Source organism: Hyla sarda, chromosome 11 (genome assembly GCF_029499605.1).
Source record: "Hyla sarda isolate aHylSar1 chromosome 11, aHylSar1.hap1, whole genome shotgun sequence".
Lineage (NCBI taxonomy): Eukaryota > Metazoa > Chordata > Amphibia > Anura > Hylidae > Hyla > Hyla sarda.
In genome coordinates this window covers 97,380,739-97,404,916 of record NC_079199.1, presented here as the reverse complement: position 1 = coordinate 97,404,916, position 24,178 = coordinate 97,380,739, and the positions used below count along the sequence as shown (strand labels likewise).

Here is a 24,178-nt window from a genome sequence, read left to right as displayed (position 1 = left end):
GCGGCGGCTGGAACCGGAATTTCACAGCAGATGTTTCCACTATGGAAATTCAGCCATGTGCATGATGCAGCAGAATCCCATTAAAAACCAACAGAACTCCGCTGCAATGGAATTTGAGTGGATTCCACTGTGTGAACATAGCCTTATTGTGGGAGATTTACCTCCAAAATTTCAGCTATAAAACGATGTAGATTTTACCGCCACGAATATATAAGTCCATCTCGCTCAGTGTTGCAGTTAGCGCCGCTCTCGACTTCTCTGCTCAATTTTTCTCAGGCGACGTCAAACACTCGGGAGACTAAAGACGAAGTCAGATACGGATTAGTTGAAAATATAAAACGGCTTTTATTGAAATATAAAATTCTTTACAAATTAGTAAAAAAAAAAAAAAAAAAAAAGAAACAGAATACAAGATGGACATTATTTCACATTTTATTAACAAAAACGGGCTGTGTACTTTGAGCGCTGATCATTTTCCATAGAAGGGGGATTGTTCACGAACGTGCATAAAGCTCAGAAACCCCCCAATATTGTACAGATACGTCTTCACGGGCTTCCTGTGTGAGCGCAAGCGAAGACAGGAAGGGGAGGAGTTATTCCAAGGAACCAATACGGGGTTAATTGTTCCTATAGGCCACTTAAATGGGGTACTCCTCTGCTCAGCGTTTGGAACAAACTGTTCGGAACGCTGGAGCTGGGAGCTCGTCACGTCATAGCCCCACCCCGCCCCCTCAATGCAAGTCTATGGGAGGGGGCGCGCCCCCTCCCATAGACTTGCATTGAGTGGGCGGGGCGTGACGTCACGAGCTCCCGGCGCCGGCTCCAGCGCTCAGTTTGTTCCAAAACGCTGATCAGCGGAGTACCCCTTTAACGTTTTAATACTACTTTGCTATCACTGCAACTAGACAGCTGTTACAATTCTAGGCAAGCTGGATCTAAGGCTGGTAAAAGAGCAGCATAATTCTGTGGCTGCAATAAAGGGGAACTCCAGCAGTGAAAAACGAATCCCCCTAATGACAGGACAGGGGATAAGTGTCTAAATGCGGAAGGTTCCAACTCTGGGACCCCCAGAGTTCTACAGAACGGGACCTAGTGTCTACCTGAAGCAAAGCGTCAACACATGCTCCATGCATTCTCTCAAGGCAGTGTTTCCCAACCAGGGTGCCTCCAGCTGCTGCAAAACTACAACTCCCAGCATGCCCGGACAGCCAAAGGCTGTATCTCTGGCGCTCATATAGAAAATGCATAGAACTTGTGCTGACTCTGTGGTCCAGATTCAGAGTCCCGTTCTGAGATTGCAAGGGGGGGAGGGGAAAAGAGGTCAGACCCTTACAATTAGACACTTTTCCCCCTATCCTGTGGACAGGGGATACATTTATGAACGTTGGAGTACCCCCATTAAATCTGATCTGAAAAGAAAAAAAGTGGTCCACTTTTCCCAGAAACCAATGTGTTAAGAAGAGACATTTATTTCTTAAAAGGAGAACTCTAGCCTAAATGAAATGATCTCCTATCCATAGGATCGCTGCGGATCCCAGCTGTTGGACCCCCACGATCTCCGGAACGGAACCCTGGCTCTGTGAGGGGCGCTGGTCGTCTACCGGTAGACAGCATGCACTCTATTCATTTCTATGGGATGATTAAATAAAAGGACCCCAGTGCAGTCTGCAGCACACGCTCCTCATTGGTCCTGTTCCGGAGAGTCCAATGGTCTGATCCCCTGCAATCAGCTACTTATCCTCTATCCTGTGGAAAGGGAAACGCCACAGGAATTATTATTATTTAATTTTTTTTAAATCAACTGGTGCCAGAAAGTTAAACAGATTTTTAAATTACTTCTATTAAAAAATAAAAAAAACTTTAATACTGGAAGGATTATCAGCTGCTGTATGCTCCACAGGAAGTTATGTAGTTCTTTCCAGTCTGACCACAGCGCTCTCTGCTGACACCTCTGTCAGTGTCAGGAACTGTCCAGAGCAGGAGAGGTTTGCTATGAGGATTTGCTTGGTCTGCTCTGGACAGTTCCTGACATGGACAGAGGTGTCAGCAGAGAGCACTGTGGTCAGACTGGAAAGAACTACACAACTACCTGTGGAGCATACAGCAACTAAGTACTGGAAGGATTACGTTTTTTTTTTGTTTTTTTTAAATAGAAGTCATTTACAAATCTGTTTAAACTTTCTGGAGCCAGTTGATTTAAAAAAAAATAAAATAAATAGATAAGTAAATTTTCCAGTGGAGGGTCTATTCACACGTACAGGATCCTTCGCAGATTTAATGTGTAGGATTTGTAACTGCAGATTAGAAGCTGCGCTCAGTCATTTAGTTTACATTGAGATCTGCAGAAGAAAATGCTGCGCATCAAATGTGCACAGAAAACTGTACGTGTGAATAGACCATTAGGGTACATTCACACGTACGCAGATTTGATGCGCAGGATTTTCTGCTGCAGATTTCACAGCTTCTAATCTGCAGTTACAAATCCTGCGCATCAAATCTCCGAGGGATCCTGTATGTGTGAACGCACCCTTAGAGGGTAGGGTCACTCCTACAGCACTCGAAGCATATTTTCTGCTGCTGATTTTCCCACCCTTTGACTTCGATTGGCACCAAAATCAGCAGTAGAAAATGTGATTCGAATGCTGTACGTGTAACGCTACCCAAAAAAGAAGATTATTTCCCCCCCCCCCCCCCCTTTTTAGCCAAACATCATTCATCATTCAGTACACCCTAGAGATGGCGCAGCCCTTTGGTGTAGCAGGCACTGGATACTTTTGGGAGAGAGTAAGAAAAGAGGTTAGCAAACTAACGTTTCTTATATATTACATATAGTATATACATAATATAACCCCCCCCCCCCCCCTCCGCCCCATCCCGAGGTATAAATAACATTCAAAATACAACAGAGTGCTAAACAAGAGTTTATCAAAACCTTACAATTTCTTTAGTTTAAAACATTTTAATGTGTACCTATACAGTTTTAGGCTCTTCTATGAAGGGTGACTAAAGGGTACGATTTTTTAATTTGGCGCAATACCTTTTAACGAGCGCCCATACTTTCTGCAGCAAAATAACTGTTTTAGGAGATGTAAATTACTTCTATGTAAAAATCTTAAAGGGGTACTCCGGTGGAAATTTTTATTATTATTATTATTTTTGTTTTTAAAATCAACTGGTGCCAGAAAGTTAAAACAGATTTGTAAATTTCTTCTATTAAAAAATCTTTACCCTTCCAGTACTTTTAAGCAGCTGTATGCTACAGAGGAAATTCTGTTCTTTTTGAATTTATTTTTTGTCTTGTCCATGGGGGATTTGGGGATTTTCTCCTGCTCTGGACAGTTCCTGATACGGGCATCAGGTGTCAGCAGAGAGCACTGTGGACAAGACAAAAAAGAAATTCAAAAAGAAAAGAATTTCCTCTGTAGCATAGAGCAGCTAATAAGTACTGGAAGGGTAAAGATTTTTTAATTAAATTAAAATTACATTTTCAAACATGCTTAACTTTCTGACACCAGAGAAGTTTAAAAAATGTTTTCCACCGAGGTATCCCTTTAATCCTTCCAGGACTTATCAGATACTGTATGCTCCAGAAGAAGTTGTGTAGTCCTTTCCAGTCTGAACACAGTGCTCTCTGCCGACACCTCTGTCCGTGTTAGCGACTGCTCAGAGCATGAGAAAATCCCCATAGCAATCCTCTCCTGCTCTGGACAGTTCCTGATATAGACAGAGGTGTCAGCAGAGAGCACTGTGGTCAGACTGGAAAGAACTACACAACTTCCTCTGGAGCATACAGCAGCTGATAAATACTGGAAGGATTAAGATTGTATAATAGAAGTGATTTACAAATCTGTATAACTTTCTGGAACCGGCTGAATTTTATTTTTCCTCCAGAGTTACCCCTTTAAAAAAGGTATTTTGGTGCCACATTAAAAATGAACAGTGCGGCAGAATAATCATAATATATATATATATATATATATATATATATATATATATATATATTTTTTTTTTTTTTTTAAAGGGCCTAAAACTGTAGAGGTACTCTACATTTAATGGAGAAGAATACAAATATCTACATAGTAAAGTATAGAAAAGGAAAAAGGCTCTGATAGCTAAAGCTGGGCAAATACAACCCTCAGCCTCTCTCCCACCTCCATATACATATGCATGCTCAGCTTGGCCAATCGTCCATGTTATTCTGAATGGGAAAAGAAGATGCCTCCCCCTGGTGGTGGACTATCAACATCAGGAAAGATCTGGGGGGCCACTATACACAATACCATAGTGCCTGCTTCTGTTGCAATACTACAACTCCCAGCATGCCAGGACAGCCAACGGCTGTCCAGGCATGCTGGGAGTTGTAGTTTTGCAACAGCTGGAGGCACACTAATTGGGAAACACTGCAGTAGGTGGTCAGCTAGTCCTGCAGAATCAGCTGACAAGTTGTCTACTGTGAATGACATGTGTTAGGTAAAGTGAAAAACTAAAAAATGTATTTTTGACAAGTTTTCTAATAAAAAAAAAATTATATATATATATATATATTTTTTTTTTTTTTTTTTTTTTTCATATTTTTAAATTTCACACTTTTTTCCTTCAATACAGAAATATAAAGCTGGAATATATACCTCTAATTTCCATAAAAACCTTAGGGGACCAGGCCCTTCATCGAACGTACGGAAGGGTTTCTAGGCTGTTGCCATCGGCCATCGCGGAGTTAACGAACAACAACCGCGGATACGAGTGTTAAAATTCTCTTTAATGAATATTAAGTGGGCTTAGAGCGGCTGCCATGGTAACAGTCTGCCAACGGGAGAAAACTTGGCAAAAAAAAAAAAAGTGTAACCCCTGCCTGGCGAGTCGTCTTCCGTATTCCACCCCGTTCAGCAATAATGCGATTTGGTATTGACAGGTCACAATGCCTCGTCTCCGGGCCAGAAAACCCGGGAGTCCCCAGGGCAACCGCAGACGGCATCCTGACAGGATTTCGGAAAAATGGCGAAAATGTACAAATCCACATGGAGTCGGCGTTACATATGAAGAGATGGATCAGTGAGGAAATAAAATTTAATTTTAAAAGAAATTCAAAAATAAAAAAAAATAAAAAGAGTAAAAGTAAAAAAAATAAACGTAAAAGTAAAATAAAAAATTATAACAATGTGACTTTAAAATCAATAGATTTAAATCATGACATTTCCAATGTCAAAATTAAAGGTGTTATCCAGAAATAGAAAAAACAGAGACAATTTCTATCAAAAACAGCTCCACATCTGTCCCAAGGTTGTGTGTTGAATTACAACTTGGCTCCATTCACTTCAATGGAACCGCATCCAACCTAGAGACAGAGCAATTTTTGAAAGAAATTAGCTCTGCTTTTCTATTCCTGGATAACCCCTTTAATAGATGCCATAGCCTCTAACCCAAGGGTATGCAACTTGCGGCCATACAGGTGTTGAAAAACTACAACTCCCAGGATGTCCGGACAGCCGTTGAAATTTTTCTAGAAAATGAAGTATTTCTCACAGGAAAGGATTGCAGTAACACATGTTTTGCTATACACATGTATATTCCTCAAAAAAAGGGAGGAAAAAAAATAAAAAAAAGCAAATTGTACATAATGTCACCAAACTTAAAAAATGGGCTGGACAAAATTATTGGCACCCTTTCAAAATTGGGGAAAAATAAGGTTGTTTCAAGCATGCGATGCTTCTTTAAACTCACTATATAAAAATTGCACCTGAAAGCAGATAAAAAAGGAGAGAAGTTCACTTAGTCTTTGCACTGTGTGTCTGTGTGTGCCACACTAAGCATGGACAACAGAAAGAGGAGAAGAGAACTGTCTGAGGACTTGAGAACCGAAATTGTGGAAAAATATCAACAATCTCAAGGTTACAAGTCCATCTCCAGAGATCTAGATTTGCCTTTGTCCACAGTGCGCAACATTATCAAGAAGTTTACAACCCATGGCCCTGTAGCTAATCTCCCTGGGCATGGAGGGAAGAGAAAAATTTATGAAAGGTGTCAACGCAGGATAGTCCAGATGGTGGATAAGCAGCCCCAAACAAGTTCCAAAGATATTCAAGCTGTCCTGCAGGCTCAGGGAGCATCAGTGTCAGCGCAAACTGTCGACATTTAAATGAAACGAAACGCTATGGAGGAGACCCAGGAGGACCCCACTATGGAGGAGACCCAGGAGGACCCCACTATGGAGGAGACCCAGGAGGACCCCACTATGGAGGAGACCCAGGAGGACCCCACTGCTGACAGAGACAGAAAAAAAAAAAGAGAGACTACATTTTTGCCAAAATGGACTTGAGTAACCAAAATCCTTCTGGGAAAACGTCTTGTGGACAGATGAGACCAAGATAGAGCTTTTTGGTAAAGCACATCATTCTACTGTTTACTGAAACTGGAATGAGGCCTACAAAGAAAAGAACACAGTACCTACAGTGACATATGGGGGAGGGTCAATGATGTTTTGGGTTGTTTTGCTGCCTCTGGCACTGGGGGCCTTGAATGTGTACAAGACATCATGAAATCTGAGGATTACCAATGGATTTTGGGTCGCACTGTACAGCCCAGTGTCAGAAAGCTGGGTTTGTGTCCGAGATCTTGGGTCTTCCAGCAGGACAATGACCCCAAACATACGTCAAAAAGCCCCAGAAATGGATGACAACAAAGTGCTGGAGAGTTCTGAAGTGTCAGCAATGAGTCCAGATCTAAATCCCATTGATCACCTGTGGAGAGATCTTATAATTACTGTTGGGAAAAGACGCCTTCCAATAAGAGACCTGGAGCAGTTTGTATAGGAAGAGTCCAACATTCCGGCTGAGAGGTGTAAGAAGCTTATTGATGGTTATAGGAAGAGTAATCCAACATTCCGGCTGAGAGGTGTAAGAAGCTTATTGATGGTTATAGGAAGAGTGGTCCAACATTCCGGCTGAGAGGTGTAAGAAGCTTATTGATGGTTATAGGAAGAGACTGATTTCAGTTATTTTTTCCAAAGGGTGTGCAACCAAATATTAAGTTAAGGGGCCAATCATTTTGTCCAGCCCATTTTTGGAGTTTGGTGACATTATATCCAATAGCAAAACATGTGTTACTGCAATCCTCTGAGAAATACTTCATTTTCTAGAAAAATTTCAGGGGTGCCAACATTTACGGCCATGACTGTGTATTTAGAATAGTGTGTGTGTTTGGAGTAGCCATATTAGTCCAGTGATGTGGATACATATGTATTAAAAAATAAAAATCACTGTCTCTTACCGGCAGCGGTGCGGGAGCAAAGGTGGTGTAAGGCCAACAGGAGAACATTCTGCACATTAAAATTTTCCGGCAGGCACTAGGACCCCCTCGGAAATGCACCGTCCCATAGACGGCAATGCATTTCCAAGCGGAATGCGAAAAATTAATAGACATGTCTATTCTCTCTGAGGACCCCGAAATCACTGTGTGCACGGTGCAGCAGAATCCCATTTAAATCAATGGGACCCTGCAGCATCAGAGTTTTTCATTGGACTTCCCCTTTAAAAAGGCATTTCAAGCATCCAGGGAATGAAGAAAGGGACTTTTGCATCACACGAAACCTGTTGCAAGTTTCAGAAGGCTTTTTCACTGATCAGGTGGTCCAGGGCAGAACCGGAACTGAGGACGGCTGCGGGGATCCCCACAATCTCCAGAACGATGCCCGAATCTGGAGATTGTGGGGAGAGTCAACATGCCCTCTCCAGGCACTCTCTATGGGAGCACCAGAGATACACGAGTACAGAAGTTTCGGAGATCGAGATGGCCTTAACACTCAGACACCCATACTCTATGCCGGTGTTTCCCAACCAGGGTGCCTCCAGCTGTGGCCAACCTACCTTTGGCTGTCGAGGCATGCTGGGAGTTGTAGTTTGGCCACAGCTGGAGGCACCCTGGTTAGGAAATCCTGCTTTATGCCGTGGATAGGGGTTGTTTTTAAACCCTGGAGTACCTGTTTTAAGGTGTATCCCAGTGCAGGAATAGGGGATAAGTGTGACTGCGATGGGTCTGACCGGAGATACCCGAACAAATACATCTCTGACTCTCCCATAGAGATATATATATAAATGGGGGATGTTGGTCAACATGCCCCGTTTCCTGGCAATTGCCAGGGTGCCGTGCAGGAGATCACGGGGGTCCAAATGGTCGCACCCCCCCCAAGTTCAGACACTTATCCCCTTTCCTTTGATATAGGATAAGTGCTCCTGCATCGGAGTACTTCTTTATCAAAGAATACTCATTAGTGAAAAGTCAGACATCGGCAGGATCCATCTAATGTGTAGAGAGGCCTCCTAACCCTTCCCTGATAGACAGGTCAGCCAAGCTTGATTTTAACCATTCAACACTATTACTTTCAAGCAGATAGACCACCTCTAGAGGAATCTGGCAGCAGCTTACCCCTCTCCTGCTTCAATTCAGAATACATGAACAGATGCATGGAGGGATTGGGAGAGAAAGCAGTCAGGTCACAATAGGCACACAGAGTGGACAGAAGACTTGTGTATGCGGCTCTGGATGGGATTGGGTACAGTGTCCAGATATTATATCAATGTTTCCCAACCAGGGTGCCTCCAGCTGTTGCAAAACTACAGCTTCCAGCATGCACGGACAGCCTTCGGCTGTCTGGGCATGCTGGGAGTTGTAGTTTTGCAACAGCTGGAGGCAACCTGGTAGGCAAACATTGCATTATGAGTAAAGCTTAGCCTTAGTTGACAGAGCCATGAAGGCTATGCCGGGTCCAGAAGAACCCTGATGGACCTCACTGACCTAAAAATGGAGCCTTGCAGGTTTTTGATATTTGTGGCGGCAGGAAACAAAAATACAAAAACACGTGAATAAGACCCAAAGCATAAAGAAATATGATCTGTTATCTGGAATGTTTAGAGCTTAAAGGGTCCTAACGTGTCTGCAAATAAAGCCTATTCCTTGTATAATAGAACAGTATGAGAGCCAATCAAGACTGTCAACAATGAAGGTTCCCATTGATTGACCGCAAGCAGAGATCTTGAAAACAGTGAGGAATTGACCGGAACATCACAAATTATATTTACTAAAAACCTGAATATCCCTTTAAAATTTTAGGCCTAATCGTTCTTAGGGGACGTCAATGCTGTTTTCTAGGGCGCAGATAAGCTGCGTTATCTATGATGTCACACCTCTTTAGTGGACAGTGCATTTCCATTGATGTCACCACAAGTAGGAATACAGCCTATCCATTCACTAGAGATCAGCAATGATATCACTGAGAATACATCCTATCCATTCACTAGAGATCAGCAATGATATCACTGAGAATACAGCCTATCCATCACTAGAGATCAGCAATGATATCACTGAGAATACATCCTATCCATTCACTAGAGATCAGCGGTGACATCACTGAGAATACAGCCTATCCATCACTAGAGATCAGCAATGATATCACTGAGAATACATCCTATCCATTCACTAGAGATCAGCGGTGACATCACTGAGAATACAGCCTATCCATCACTAGAGATCAGCAGTGACATCACTGAGAATACAGCCTATCCATTCACTAGAGATCAGCGGTGACATCACTGAGAATACAGCCTATCCATTCACTAGAGATCAGCGGTGACATCACTGAGAATACAGCCTATCCATTCACTAGAGATCAGCGGTGACATCACTGAGAATACAGCCTATCCATTCACTAGAGATCAGCAATGATATCACTGAGAATACAGCCTATCCAATCACTAGAGATCAGCGGTGACATCACTGAGAATACAGCCTATCCATTCACTAGAGATCAGCAATGATATCACTGAGAATACAGCCTATCCATTCCCTAGAGATCAGCAATGATATCACTGAGAATACAGCCTATCCATTCCCTAGAGATCAGCAATGATATCACTGAGAATACAGTCTATCCATCACTAGAGATCAGCGGTGACATCACTGAGAATACAGCCTATCCATTCCCTAGAGATCAGCGGTGACATCACTGAGAATACAGCCTATCCATCACTAGAGATCAGCGGTGACATCACTGAGAATACAGCCTATCCATCACTAGAGATCAGTGGTGACATCACTGAGAATACAGCCTATCCATCACTAGAGATCAGCAGTGACATCACTGAGAATACAGCCTATCCATTCACTAGAGATCAGCGGTGACATCACTGAGAATACAGCCTATCCATTCACTAGAGATCAGCGGTGACATCACTGAGAATACAGCCTATCCATTCACTAGAGATCAGCGGTGACATCACTGAGAATACAGCCTATCCATTCCCTAGAGATCAGCAATGATATCACTGAGAATACAACCTATCCATTCACTAGAGATCAGCGGTGACATCACTGACAATACAGCCTATCCATTCCCTAGAGATCAGCGGTGACATCACTGAGAATACAGCCTATCCATTCCCTAGAGATCAGCGGTGACATCACTGAGAATACAGCCTATCCATTCCCTAGAGATCAGCGGTGACATCGCTGAGAATAAAGCCTATCCATTCACTAGAGGAGTGTTTTCCAAACAGTGTGTCTAAAGTTGTTGCAAAACTACAACTCCCAGCATGCCCGGACAGCCGTTGGCTGTCCGAGCAAGCAGGGAGTTGTAGTTTTGCAACAGCTGGAGGCACCCTGGTAATGTGTACAGTGGCACTCCCAGTTGTAATTTTGCAACAGCCGTGACATCACTAAATGCTGCCTATTTATTCAGAGATTAGCGGTGACCTCACTGACTGTAGCCTGATGTCATCACTGTTCTCTATTGAATGGATCATGATGTCATCAGTGAGAATGAAGCTTTTCTAGTCCCTAGAGAGCAGTGACATCACTGAAGACGCAATCTGATGTCACTGCTGCTCTTTGAGGAATAAATAGGCTGCATTCTCAATGACAATATCAATGCTCACTAGGGGTGTATTCCCACATACAGTACCCCGTGCTTATCTGACGCGCAGGATTTGAAGCTGCAGATTTTATGCTTCAGATTTCAATGTAAATTAATTGACTGAACACAGCATCAGATCTGCAGCTTCAAATCCTGCGCAGGATACTGTATGCATGAATACACCCCAGACAGGTATTTTATCACAGTCTTAGACTCACAATGTTGCCTCGGAGCCCGTTTCGAAAGCTAAACGCTCATGATTTTAGTGCAGGAACTCCACAATGGCCGTCTTCAGCGGAGGCAAAACCCAAGAGACGTATAATGAAAGAGCACATTATACAAGAAATGTATTTATCCACATAATAGGAGGAGGAGTGAAGGAAGCGAGCTCTCCTGGAGAATATATAAATATAAAATTGTATATATAGATATGTACATTCGCAACGAGGCACAGCTACGTCCGTCTATGGACCCCAGCATGGAGGCCCAAACAAAATCCCTGCAGCGGAACAACGCGGACCTTACGTCCTTACTGATTGCATTTAATGTGCAGGCAGAGGACTGTGCTCCTGAGGACCCCCTGCCGTGCCCCTGACCTTCCAGCGCACGATTCACCCACCTCTTCTTGCCTGATAAAAGTTCGCCAACCTGCTAAAACGATAAGAGGCTTGGTCACATGACGACACTTTCCATGGGAATGTCGCAGTGATGTTCCACTGTCTCTATCTCAGTCATTTCTGTGCCCTGTAACTCCTCGGTGGAGATGATGATGGTGTCACCATCCTCCACCACCATGAAGCTGTCCCCATTTAGATGCTGTCGGGCCAGGTTTTCTAGCTTGACTCTGTATTCCTCGGCCTCCTGCTCCTTCTCCATGAGCTGCTGCCTGTATTCCTGCGCGCGGACGTTTGCTTCATGTAACTGCTGTTGTAATAGTTTCCTGGTGTCCTCCTGATGGTGAGTGTCCTAGGATTAAAAAAAAGGGGAAACATGGGTAATGGGTAGAGATGAGCGAACTTACAGTAAATTCGATTTGACACGAACTTCTCGGCTCGGCAGTTGATGACTTTTCCTGCGTAAATTAGTTCAGCTTTCCGGTGGGCTGGAAAAGGTGGATACATTCCTAGGAAAGCATCTCCTAGGACTGTATCCACCTTTTCCAGCCCACCGGAGCACCTGAAAGCTGAACTAATTTATGCAGGATAAGTCATCAACTGCATAGCCGAGAAGTTCGTGACGAATCAAATTTACTTTAAGTTCGCTCATCTCCAGTAATGGGCACCTGAGAGTGTAGAGCTGTACCAGACAAGAGCTCCAGTGCAGCCAGCCTACCCCATCATGACAGTGGTACCAGTCAGTCCACCCAATTCACTTGTGTTAAAGGGGTACTCCGGTGCTTAGACATCTTATCCCCTATCCAAAGGATAGGGGATAAGATGCCTGATCGCGGGAGTCCCGCCGCTGGGGACTCCCGTGATCTTGCACACGGCACCCAGTTTGTAATCAGTCCCCGGAGCGTGTACCGGCGACTACAGGGCGGGCGGCGTGTGATGTTACGCTCCGCCCCTCAATGTAAGCCTATGGGAGGGGGCATGATAGCCGTCACGCCCCCTCCTGTAGGCTTGCATTGAGGGGCGGAGCGTAACATCACAAGGGGGCGTGACGTCACACGCCGCCCGCCCTGTAGTCGCCGGTAATCAGTCCGGAGGGAACACGCTCCGGCGACTGATTACAAACGGGGTGCCGCGTGCAAGATCACAGGGGTCCCCAGCGGCAGGATTCCTGCGATCAGGCATCTTATCCCCTATCCTTTAGATAGGGGATAAGATGTCTAAGCACCGGAGTACCCCTTTAATACCAAACTGACAGCTGGGGTGTCTGTGCAGACTGGCAACAACATCACCTGTGTGCACCACTTGAACCACGTGGAAATAGTAACATGTCGCTCCTTTCTTGCGTGGTTCACGGTCTCCCGTTGAAGTTAATGGGAGAGGGTTTTGTTTTTGTTTGGCAAGAAAAAAAAATAAAAATAAAATTAAAGGGGTACTCCGCCCCCTAGACATCTTATCCCCTAGGGGATAAGATGTCTGATCGAGGGGTCCAGCCACTGGGGACCCCCCACAATCTCCCTGCTGCACCCAGCATTCGTTTAGAGCGTCGGGTGCAGCACCGGAGGCTTGTGATGTCACAGCCACTCCCCCTCAATGCAACTCTATAGGAGGGGGCGTGACATCCGCCACGCCCCCTCCCATAGACTTACATTGAGGGGGCGTGGCTGTGATGTCACAAGCCTCCGCCTCGCATCGCCAGTCATCCGGCAACGAGCAAAGTTCGCTCCGTGCAACGGATGTCTGGGGTGCCGCAGCGGAAAACGCAGGGGTTCCCAGCGGCGGGACCCACGCAATCAGACATCTAATCCCGTATCCTTTGGATAGAGGAGAAGATGTCTAGGGGCGGGGGACCCCTTTAATGGAAACCTCTCCAGATTTGGATGGCGCACCCATCCACCCATCATTACTGTATTTACACCCCCAGCATCAGTCTGCATACTCCTGCACTACTGTTCCATTACCATATTTACATTCCCAGTTTTGGTAAGTGTGCCCCTCCTGTCTGATTACCGTATTTAGATCTCCAGTATAAAGGAAGTGTTTTCCCCCCCTTGTCTTGTTTTCCAGTAATTTATCCCTTCACTGCCATCTTTAGAAGAGTCGATGTGTGCAAAGTCTACAGCTCCGCGTGTACTTTACTCTCATATTATGTCTACATATGTAAAGCATGAAAATCTGAAAAGAAACTAAAAAGAATAAAAGAAAGTGATGTGGGGAATATCTACTAATTTTGAGGTACAAAAAAGAAAGTTGCAACAGCACTCTTGGTCAAAAAAATGGAGTCTCTTTCTTAGCGCACTTTTTGATCAAAAAAGCGTGGTGGATGGGGGCAAATTTTGATCAAAAAGTGCGCTAAGAGCCTCCATTTTTTGACCAAGAGTGCTGTTGCAACTTTCTTTTTTGTACATTTTTGTATTTGCCACAGCAGCAGGCACCAGTGTATTAGGTTTGGGTTGGCTATTTTTCCTTTTGTTTTTACTAATTTTGAGGTAATGCCCAGTATGCATTTGCACTGTTTGTCAGAGTTGAAAATCGGTAGAAGTAACCCTGTTCATAAATAATTGTGCTATACCGTATTTACACACTAACACCATAAGGACCACATCCAATTCTCCTCACCGTATTCTCTTTGGTGGCACTTTCTACAGGTTCTGTGCGAGGTTTTTTGGCAGGGGGAACTTCTTCTTCCACAACAACTTCTTCTATTACGTCTTCTCCAGGGATGGCAACAACTGTAAATCAAGATGGCAGAAGTCACACGCTGGAAACATCTCTTCTTCCTTTGTCCTCTCTATAGACCGCCTTAGCTTACCTTGCTGTCCATTCTGGATAGTCACTAGAAGGGGATGCTGCATGTGATCTCCAGTAAACCCACCATGCAAGTTACCAAGCTGTACGCCATCCGTCACAATGGTTATCACCCTCTGGCCTCCATTCTCCATAATCTGACCAACAGGATTGCCCATAGAATCCACTGTCACAAGTTCGGTAGAGGAACCTGCGTAAGAGAAAGCGCATACCTTAGCCTAGGCTGGGAATACATTGGTTCACGTTTCTTTTGGGGCAAAACTCACCTGTGGCAGTACCAGAAATAGGAGTTGAGGCCTCTGCCAGTGCCGCCAGCGTGGCCAGCACAGAATTGGAGTCAGTAATTCTAAAGGTGCCTGCACTGTTGCCAGCTGAGAGGAAAACCAGAAATAATGAACTTGAATTAAACGCTAAGCTTACAGCAGCAGGTTAACAACATCAGCACTGTATTCTACATATGAGCCACTACAGTGCCACCTAGTGTTCAACACTGGATACATCATGCTGCTACATCAAACTGCATCATCATATGCATATAGAGGGAGATTAAAGGGGTATTCCAGGAAATTAAAAGGTTTTATATCAACTGGCTGCAGAAAGTTAAACAGATTTGTAAATGACTTCTATTATAAAATCTTAAATCCTTCCAGTAGTTATCAGCTTCTGAAGTTGAGTTATTTTTTGTCTGACAACAGTGCTCTCTGCTGACACCTCTGTCTGTCTCAGGAACTGCCCAGAGTAAGAGCAAATCACCATTGCAAACCTCTAATGCTTCGGACAGTCCCTGAGACAAGCAGAGGTGTCAGCAGAGAGCACTGTGGTCAGACAGAAAAGAACACCTCAACTTCAGCAGCTGAAATCTTAATCCTTCCAGTAGTTATCAGCTGCTGAAGTTGAGTTGTTGATTTCTTTCTGACAACAGTCCTCTCTGCTGACACCTCTACTTGTCTCAAGAACTATCCGAAGCATTAGAGGTTTGCTATAGGGATTTGCTCCAACTCTGGACAGTTCCTGAGACAGACAGAGGTGTCAGTAGAGAGCACTGTTGTCAGACAAAAAAAAAACAACTCAACTTCAGCAGCTGATAACTACTGGAAGGATTAAGATTTTAATAGAAGTCATTTACAAATCTGTGTAACTTTCTGGAGCCAGTTGATATAAAAAAATAAATAAAAATAAAAAAGTATTTTCCTGGAATACCCCTTTAATCAATGAAAGACAATGCAGAGGAGAAGTGGTGCAGTGGCCATAGCTACCAATCAGATCACTGCTTTAATTTTTTAAAATGCCTCTAAAAAAAAAATGAAATACACAATCTGATTGGTTGCTATAGGCAACTCCACCACTCCTCTACACAAATTTTGAGAAATCTCCTCACACTGTTTACCCAAAACTGCAGCCCATTGTCAAAGCACAAAGCCCCGCCCTTTACGCCATACCTGTGGAAGTGGTCACACCCGATGTAGACATCAGACTGGGTGCCAGGATGATCTGTGGAGATGAGACACTGACCGTGTTGGCCCTTGCTGATTGCATAAGGATGTGTCCCTGCCCTTGCATGGTTTCCTGCACATAAGAACCAAAAACATTTGGTAAGTTTGCTTTATCTGTAAATGCCCAGTTCTCTAGTCCCATCCAAAGCTGCATTCACATTTTTCTGTGACTACGACTTTTTTACTAGCGATTTCATTTTTGGGTACCAATATTTAAGTATCTATACCGGTGGTGTCCAAACTGTGGCCCTCCAGGTGTTGCAAAACTACAACTCCCAGCATGGCCGGACAGCCAACGGCTGTCCGGGCATGCTGGGAGTTGTAGTTTTGCAACACCTGGAGGGCCACAGTTTGGACACCACTTATCTATACCTATCCCCTCCTGCCAAAACATGACATCCAGCCTCTCATACTTAAAAAAAAGGACGTCCCACTCACCTGTAAGGTAATGAGGAGCTCGGGGTAGTTTCGGTCAAGGGCAATATCAAATGGCGTTTTCCCAAACTTGCTCTGGATGTTGACGTCGGCGCCGTTCTTTATGAGCAGGTCCGCCACGTCCTGGTGGTTGTGCTCCGTGGCCCAGTGCAACGCCGTCATTTCTAGCATGTCCTTGGCATTGATGTTGGCTCCGTTCTAAAAAGGAAAAAAAAGGTCTGAGACTAAAATAAGGTTCTCTAGTGTAAAAATTCACGTTACCACCCAGAAACCTATTAGTAGAGATTCATCCAAAACTGCAGAGGAAGAGTTGGTGCAGTTGCCCAAAGCAAACAGATAGTGTCTTTTTTTAATTTATTTTTTTAAAAGGAGCAACCTGACTGGTTGATATGGGCCGCTGCATCACTCTTTTTCTATACAGGTCTTGATAAATCTCCCCCATTCTCCTTATTCCTTGAATTACGATAAACTCTATAAAAAGGAGATTTAGACAGACTTGTGCTCCTGGGATCTTACTGGAATTTCTTGGTCTGGTAGGGTGAACACTAAAATGGTGCCTTTGCCTAGAATAATGCATTTTTTTTTAATTTATTTATTTGGGACACTCCTAGACGCTACAAGCGACTGGAAGGTCTAGTCTGCACCTTTTTTTTTTTTAATTCTACCAGGCTGCCCGGTTGGCCATGCTAAATTCCAATTCTGGGTTTCCCCTGTGGGTCCAGCTAGAATCTGACTTTGTTGCCCTTAAAAGGGGTACTCCACTGGAAAAAAAAAAAAAAAAATATTATATATATATATATATATATATATATATATATATATATATATATATATATATATATATATATATATATATATATATATATATATATATTTATTTATTTTTTTTTTTTTTTTTTTTTTTTTTTAATGGTGCCAGAATGTTAAAACAGATTGGTGAATTACTTCCATTTAAAAATCCTAATCCTTCCAGTACTTATCAGCTGCTGTAGACTACAGAGGAAGTTCTTTTCTTTTCGAATTTACTGTCTGCCTGACCACAGTGCTCTCTGCTGACACCTCTGTCCATATCAGGAACTGTTCAGAGTAGGAGCAAATCCCCATAGCAAACCTCTCCTACTTTGGACAGTTCCTGACATGGACAGAGGTGTCAGCAGAGAGCACTGTGGTCAGACAGAAAGGAAATTCAAAAAGAAAAGAACTTCCTGTGGATCATACGGCAGATGATAAGTACTGGAAGGATTAAGATTTTTAAATAGAAGTCATTTACCAATCTGTTAACCTTTCTGGCACCAGTTTATTTAAAAAAAAAAAAAAAAAAAAATTTATATATATATACATATATATAATTAAGAATATAAAGAATTAAAGGGGTACTCTGGTGGAAAACACACATACATACATATATATATATATATATATATATATATATATATATATATATATATATATATATATACACACACACACACACACACACACACACACACACACGTTTTCCACCGGAGTACCCCTTTAATTCTTTGCCTGCATTGATGTGGTCATGTGACCCGGTAGAGCCTTCTATTTCCTCTTCAGATGACATTGTTATCGCTAGTTTTATGGTGGCCTGTGAATTTCTCATTTTACCTACAGACTAGTGTAGGGTTCCTCCAGCTATTACAAAACTACAACTCCCAGCATGCCCGGACAGCCAAAGGCTGTCCGGGCATGCTGGGAGTTGTAGTTTTGCCACAGCTGAACACAACCTGATCGTGAATTTTCTGCTGGCTTTCACCCTTATGAGTTTGCCTAGAGTCAGACTTCTCCCTATTGCCGCGATAGGTGTCACTGTCTCTCTCTGTTAATCTGGGAATGTCTATGGCTTTTCTGATGTGTTTTCTTTTTTGTTTTCCTCCCTCTACAAAAGCCCTGCTTTTTAGTTTTCGGTCACGTATCACACTATTTTTGTTGTTCTATGCTTTGCATTGTATCTTTTCAATCAGCCTTCAATATGCTGTGACACTAAGACTGTAACCGGGAGAGGAGTTAACCAGGCTCTGGGTGCGGACAGACCTTGATCAGCAGATCCACGATAAGAGCGTGTCCCTCAGTGGCCGCCATGTGCAGGGGAGTCCTGTCCACCTTTGTACGAGCGTCTCGGCTGATCCCAGCCTGAAGTAGAACTTTAACCGTGGAGAAGTGACCGTACTGAGCGGCAAGATGGAGAGGAGACGTTCCCAGCTGGAAGACAACAAAACATTGTCACGATAAAAAAGCAATACAAATTAAAAGAAATGTTTAGAAGCACGATAAAGAATCAGAGCACTGCCTCTCGTGAACATTTCAGCTACATTCATTTGGGGGACAATCTGTTTTCCCGATTCTTGGATCAGAAGATTTTCCAGTGGTTGGACCTCCACTGATCTGCTAGTTGTGAACAGGGATGATTTTTGTACCTCTTTATAGTGCTGGGCGGTATACCGGTATGAACCAGATACCGTTTTTTTTCTTCTCCCACGGTATGGATTTTTGCCCATACCGCTATACCGGTCAGGCCCCTCCCCCACCCTCCGAGTCAATAAAAAAAAATTTAACTTACCCGTAATGGGGGTGGTCCGGGCCCATCCATCCTTCCTGTAGTGTCCGGCAGCTTTCCGGGTGAAGGGTGAACCGGTCCGGGCTGTCCTTCTCCGGGGGTCCTCTTCTCCACTCCGGGCAGGCTCCGGCCTAGTACGCTGCATAGACGCCGTGACGTCAGGTGCGTCACTGCGCAGCGGCGTCTATGAAGCGTTACTAGGCCGGAGCCTGCCCGGAGTGGAGAGGAGGACCCCCGGAGAAGAAGAACAGCCCGGACCAGTTCACCCTCCACCCGGAATGCCGCCGGACACTACAGGAAGGATGGATGGCCCGGACCACCCTCCCCGGACGGTCCCTGCAGCAACTGGGAAGGCGAGTCAGGGTTCTGGGATGGACAGGGGTCTGTATAATATACTATACCTACAGTAGGCCCTCCAGTTGTTGCAAAACTACAACTCCCAGCATGCCCGGACAGCCAACGGCTGTCCGGGCATGCTGGGAGTAGTTGTTTTGAAACAGCTGGAGGCACCCCTAGTTGGGAAACACTGACCTATACTATACACTACTATATAGTCCAACATGCTGGGAGTTGTAGTTTTGCAACAGCTGGAGGCTGTAGGGTTGTTTGTTACATCTATTTAAAAGGGTACTCCACTGCCCCCCAGTGTTCAGATCATTTAGTTCCAAAAGCCCATTTAGTACCGCTACGCCACCTCAATGCAAGTGTCAATGTAAAAAATAAATAAAAAAACGCGAAATACCGTCATACCGTGATACTTTAGAAAAATACCGTGATACTCATTTTTGGTCATATCGCCCAGCACTACCTCTTTATAGTGTTACTGTGAGCTGTTACTGAGTTGGGGAGAGAAGTGCTCAGCCAGGCACTTCTCCTGACTCATAGTAATTGGTGGACATCTCTGCACCCAGACCTCGACCGATCAACACTTCTGACCAGTCTGTATGCCATGTAAAGGTAATCTGTCACTAACCTGTTGGTGCAGACATGTAGCGTGGGTGACCCTGATGATAATGACACTTACCTATCCACAATCTGTGGCCCTATTCACCCATTACCTTCCTTATTTGGGCAGCTGGCTTGGTGCATGGGCGGTGTTCCTGGAGCACACCGACGTCACCGCTGCTGCTTCCTCGAGTCTGCCCACAGCCAGGCCAAGTGAGGAAGCAGCAGCGGTGACACCAGCGTGATCCTGGAGCGCCGCCCATGCACCAAGCCAGCTGCCCAAATAAAGAAGACAACAGGCGAACAGGACCACGGATCAGAGATAGGCAAGTATCATCAGCCTGTACCAACAGATTAGAGCGGGGGACAATGATGGCAGATTTCCTTTAACATGTCATACAGGCATGTTAAAAGTGTTGATCTGTCGAGGTCTGGGTTCAGACACCCCCACCGATCGCTAGAGTAAGCCAGAAGAAACGACTGTCTGAGCACTTTTCTCCCCATAGTCTTATAATAAAATCCATCACCCTGAAGTGTAAGGCGCCTCCTGAAACCGATTATGTTGGTGAAGTGAAGAACGGGGAGTGCTGATTTTTTACCGCCAGACCCTATTATTTACAGTGATAGGAGCTGCCGCCAGAACTTCTAGCTGCGACTTAACCCTCCCAATAGAGGAAGAATGAACTGTCAAATGTGCAGAACATTCCTGTTTATTGGAAGATAACCGTCAGACAAATTAATGTTTGGCCGACAAATATTAAAAAAAAAAAAAAAAAAGGAAGTGTCTGACCACCTTAAAGAGCAAATGTCACCAAGAATATGCTTGTGAATCTGCACACAGTGCACTAGGGCTTCACAAGCATATTCTAGGCATACGATTATAGAGATAAATGAAGCTATTTTATACTTACAAAAAACAACTTATAATAATGATGAGCAGCATTGCCCATATTCGAATTTGCGATATTTCATTAATATATAGACGAATATTCGTCCTATATTCGCGAATTCATTATATTCGCGTATTTGAGGAAGAAAACAGTGAGGGGGTGGGCAACTTTATTATATTGGTTGCTAGGGATGTTGTTGATAACCTCTGACATGTGTATTTGCATCATTCTAATTGACCCACAAGTGAAAAGAAGGAATATGCAAATATTGATATATGCGAATATTCACACATGCGAATATTGTGGGATAAAAGCGAATATATTTGCCAATTTGCGATAAAAATTCTAAATGCGCATATTTGTGCCCAACACTACTTTATAATTTTTCCAGCAGTCAGGCCAACAGTAGGAAAGGCAGGGTTGGGCTTCTCTCCGGCTACGTCAAGCAGTTGATTGACACACAGGAATCGCCTGCCTGCGGTGGCCCTGTGTTGCTCGGCTGTGCATGCGCCGGCTGTCAATTCTGCAACGCATTCAGAGAAGTGATGCGGAGCCGGAGAAGAGTGGATCCCAGGCTCCGTCTCTCCAATTGTTGGCCTAACTGCTGGGGGGGATTATGAAGTTGTTTTTTATAAGTATAAAGCAGCCTAATTTATTTATAGCTGTATGCCTAGAATATGCTTGTGAAGCTCTAATGCACTGTGTGTGCAGCTTCAAAATAATATTCTGAATCACAGTTGTGCTTTAAAGGGTAACGCCAATAACGATCTGATTAAGGGTAAGGTCACATGTAACAGATCCACAGCGTATTTCACGCTGCGGATCAGCTGGCAACCCGACCCATAGCGTGCCTCCAGCTGTTACCATCGGAAGCAGCCGCGATGTCCAAGTACACTGCGCATGCATGCGGCAACTTGCAGGCCCCTGTGTGGCTGCTCAGAGCGGCGGATTGCTGCTGCTAGCAGGCCACAGAGGGCAGGGCGAGGCGGGTCAACAGCTGTAGGCACACTATGGGTCGGGTCACCTGCGGATCCGTTACGTGTGACCCTACCCTAAATCTCCTGCCAACTTCATAGTCAAAAAGCAATCAAGGCACAGATTTGCCAGAAGCCCTATAGGCTTACATGATACGTATCCCAATTGCTTTCGTCCTGGGCTACAAAGTCGCCAGGATATTTAAATCAAATATCCTGAAGCCGGACCAACATTGGAGTTACACTTTAAGGAATCAATCACCAGTAAAAAGATATGACCACTAATCCCCAGGAAGCGCACGTACCCAGTCGGTAGTGAATGGCGCCCCATTCTGCATCAGCTGCCGCACTTCGTCATCTTCTCCGCTGCGGGCGGCCTCTAGGAGTCTTTTCCCCAGGTCCAACGCCATCTGCAATAAAGACACAAAATAGAATTGATTCATATGGCATCTTCATATACAGTAGAATCTCCCAATAGCGGACACTCAGGGGGAATAAAAAAAAAAAAAAAAGTGTCCGCTATTGAGATATTTCCCCTTTTGGGGAAAAAGGCTCAAAAATCTTATTAAATGTCTGAATATTGTCCTGAATATTACAGTACACTCTCCCAGTGGCGTTTATTCATCCCCTGTATGATTTTATCTACGCCCTTTATACCCTGTGCCACCTTACTCCCCAGTGCCTTCATGCCCGGGGGTGGAAAAAAGGGGGTGGTGAATTTGCACAGGGGGTAATAAAGAGGTAAAGAAACAGCACAGGAGGGGGGGTGGGGTGTAATCAAGAGGAAATTACCTGCAAACATACAGAATCAGGAGATCACTGTATAAACAGCGGTCTTCTGCTTCTGTGTTGGGGCTTCTGCAGGGGGTGCAGCGGGGGTCTGTGCCCCTTACCGGGGTATTGGCTGGATCCCCTGACAGTGGCCCTGTGTACGAGGTAGGGCCGGCACATAAGCCTGGTTGTCCCCTATCGGGGAGGGTCCAGCGCCCGCTATCGGGGAGGGTCCAGCGCCCGCTATCGGGGAGGGTCCAGCGCCCGCTATCGGGGAGGGTCCAGCGCCCGCTATCGGGGAGGGTCCAGCGCCCGCTATCGGGGAGGGTCCAGCGCCCGCTATCGGGGAGGGTCCAGCGCCCGCTATCGGGGAGGGTCCAGCGCCCGCTATCGGGGAGGGTCCAGCGCCCGCTATCGGGGAGGGTCCAGCGCCCGCTATCGGGGAGGGTCCAGCGCCCGCTATCGGGGAGGGTCCAGCGCCCGCTATCGGGGAGGGTCCAGCGCCCGCTATCGGGGAGGGTCCAGCGCCCGCTATCGGGGAGGGTCCAGCGCCCGCTATCGGGGAGGGTCCAGCGCCCGCTATCGGCTGCAAATACATCTTATGGGACTCTGCCGCGGAATTAAACTCTCTTGTGAGGTGTCCGCTAAGGGAGATTTTACTGTGTGAGCATTTTTTTTTCCAAAAGGGAGGTAAGATGAGAAGGGGGAGTGGGTGGTGGGGGGTAATGGTCCATATGCAAGTATGGGGAACGGGTGATGATCAGGTGGGAGTCCGAAGGTCAGATGCTTTGCCACGTGACTGCACTGTTTAGTCGTGAGCACCAGCGCAATCTCTGGGTAGGCCACGATTGTGGGGGGGGGGGGTGACACTGTTGTCAAGGCAACCATACCACACTCAGCGAAGTTCCTTTTATCAGGAATGGGCTTGTGTGCGTAACTTTGTGGAGTGTGACACGATTGTCTCGGCATCTGTACCGCTCAGCGACTCCCCGCGCTGAAGATCGTGCCAGACTAACGTTTTAAGACAGTGTTTCCCAGCCAGCATTTCTCCTGCTGTTGCAGAACTACAACTCCCAGCATGTCCAGACAGCCTTCGGCTGTCCGGGCATGCTGGGAGTTGTAGTTCTGCAACAGCTGCAGGCACGCCGGTTGGAAAATACTGCTTTAAGGCTTGGAAAGAGCGAATATACCATAGGACGGATCCGAAAATCCGGTGTCAACCAATATGGCCGCCATGGCGATGTTTATCGCCACATTATGTACACCGCGTGACGCGGTGGGAAAGAGAGGGATGTGCAGATGACGTCACCATAGTGGGATGTAGCAGAGCTGAGTGAGTACTCCCCTCCCCCCTTACAATGCAGCCATATTAGCTTTATCTGATGTATGGGATCAATAGGTTTCTGGATATGGGTGGGAAAGGGATCAGGAAAGGGGGATATACATGTAAGCTGGGTAAGTGGGGTGAAGGGAGGGCTGATACAGATAGAGGAGCCAGGAACCGGGGCGCACCGGCCTGTCCCCCGATCACACCACATGGATACCGAGGGACTATATCACCGATATCTCACCGCACTCACCGCCGGGCCTGTCAGCGCTCACAGCCGGCTCGTCGGCCCTGTTCCTCCTCCGTACGCCCCCTCCGGTGAAGCTCCGTCACGTTTATCCTAATATTTCATCGATTCCAAAAGTTTGGGTCCCAGCAAGATGGCGGCGATACGAGCGGAAGAACACAGGACGGAAGTAAGAAGCACCGCGTCCGGCTGGCGC

At 45.3% G+C, this 24,178-nt stretch overlaps 1 protein-coding gene across 3 annotated transcripts; it reads right to left on the bottom strand.

Annotated features, from left to right (window-relative positions):
- Window positions 1-24,128, bottom strand: GABPB2 (GA binding protein transcription factor subunit beta 2). 3 transcript variants are annotated; one of them, XR_008848983.1, is made up of 10 exons: window positions 23,989-24,128; window positions 21,943-22,047; window positions 18,306-18,473; window positions 16,254-16,448; window positions 15,762-15,888; window positions 14,589-14,693; window positions 14,327-14,512; window positions 14,134-14,246; window positions 11,523-11,869; window positions 1-298 (listed from the first exon to the last, which is right to left on the bottom strand). XR_008848983.1 is itself a non-coding variant. In XM_056546878.1 (9 exons), exons 2-9 carry the CDS (start codon window positions 22,045-22,047, stop codon window positions 11,576-11,578), a joined length of 1,293 nt encoding a protein of 430 aa, XP_056402853.1. In that variant the 5' UTR covers window positions 23,989-24,128; the 3' UTR covers window positions 11,302-11,575. The 3 variants fall into 3 exon arrangements, 2 of the variants coding, with proteins under 2 accessions (XP_056402853.1, XP_056402854.1); XM_056546878.1 differs by lacking the exon at window positions 1-298 and having other exon boundaries at window positions 11,302-11,869; XM_056546879.1 differs by lacking the exon at window positions 1-298 and having other exon boundaries at window positions 11,302-11,869; window positions 23,980-24,115.
- Between the last annotated feature and the right edge of the window lie 50 nt (window positions 24,129-24,178).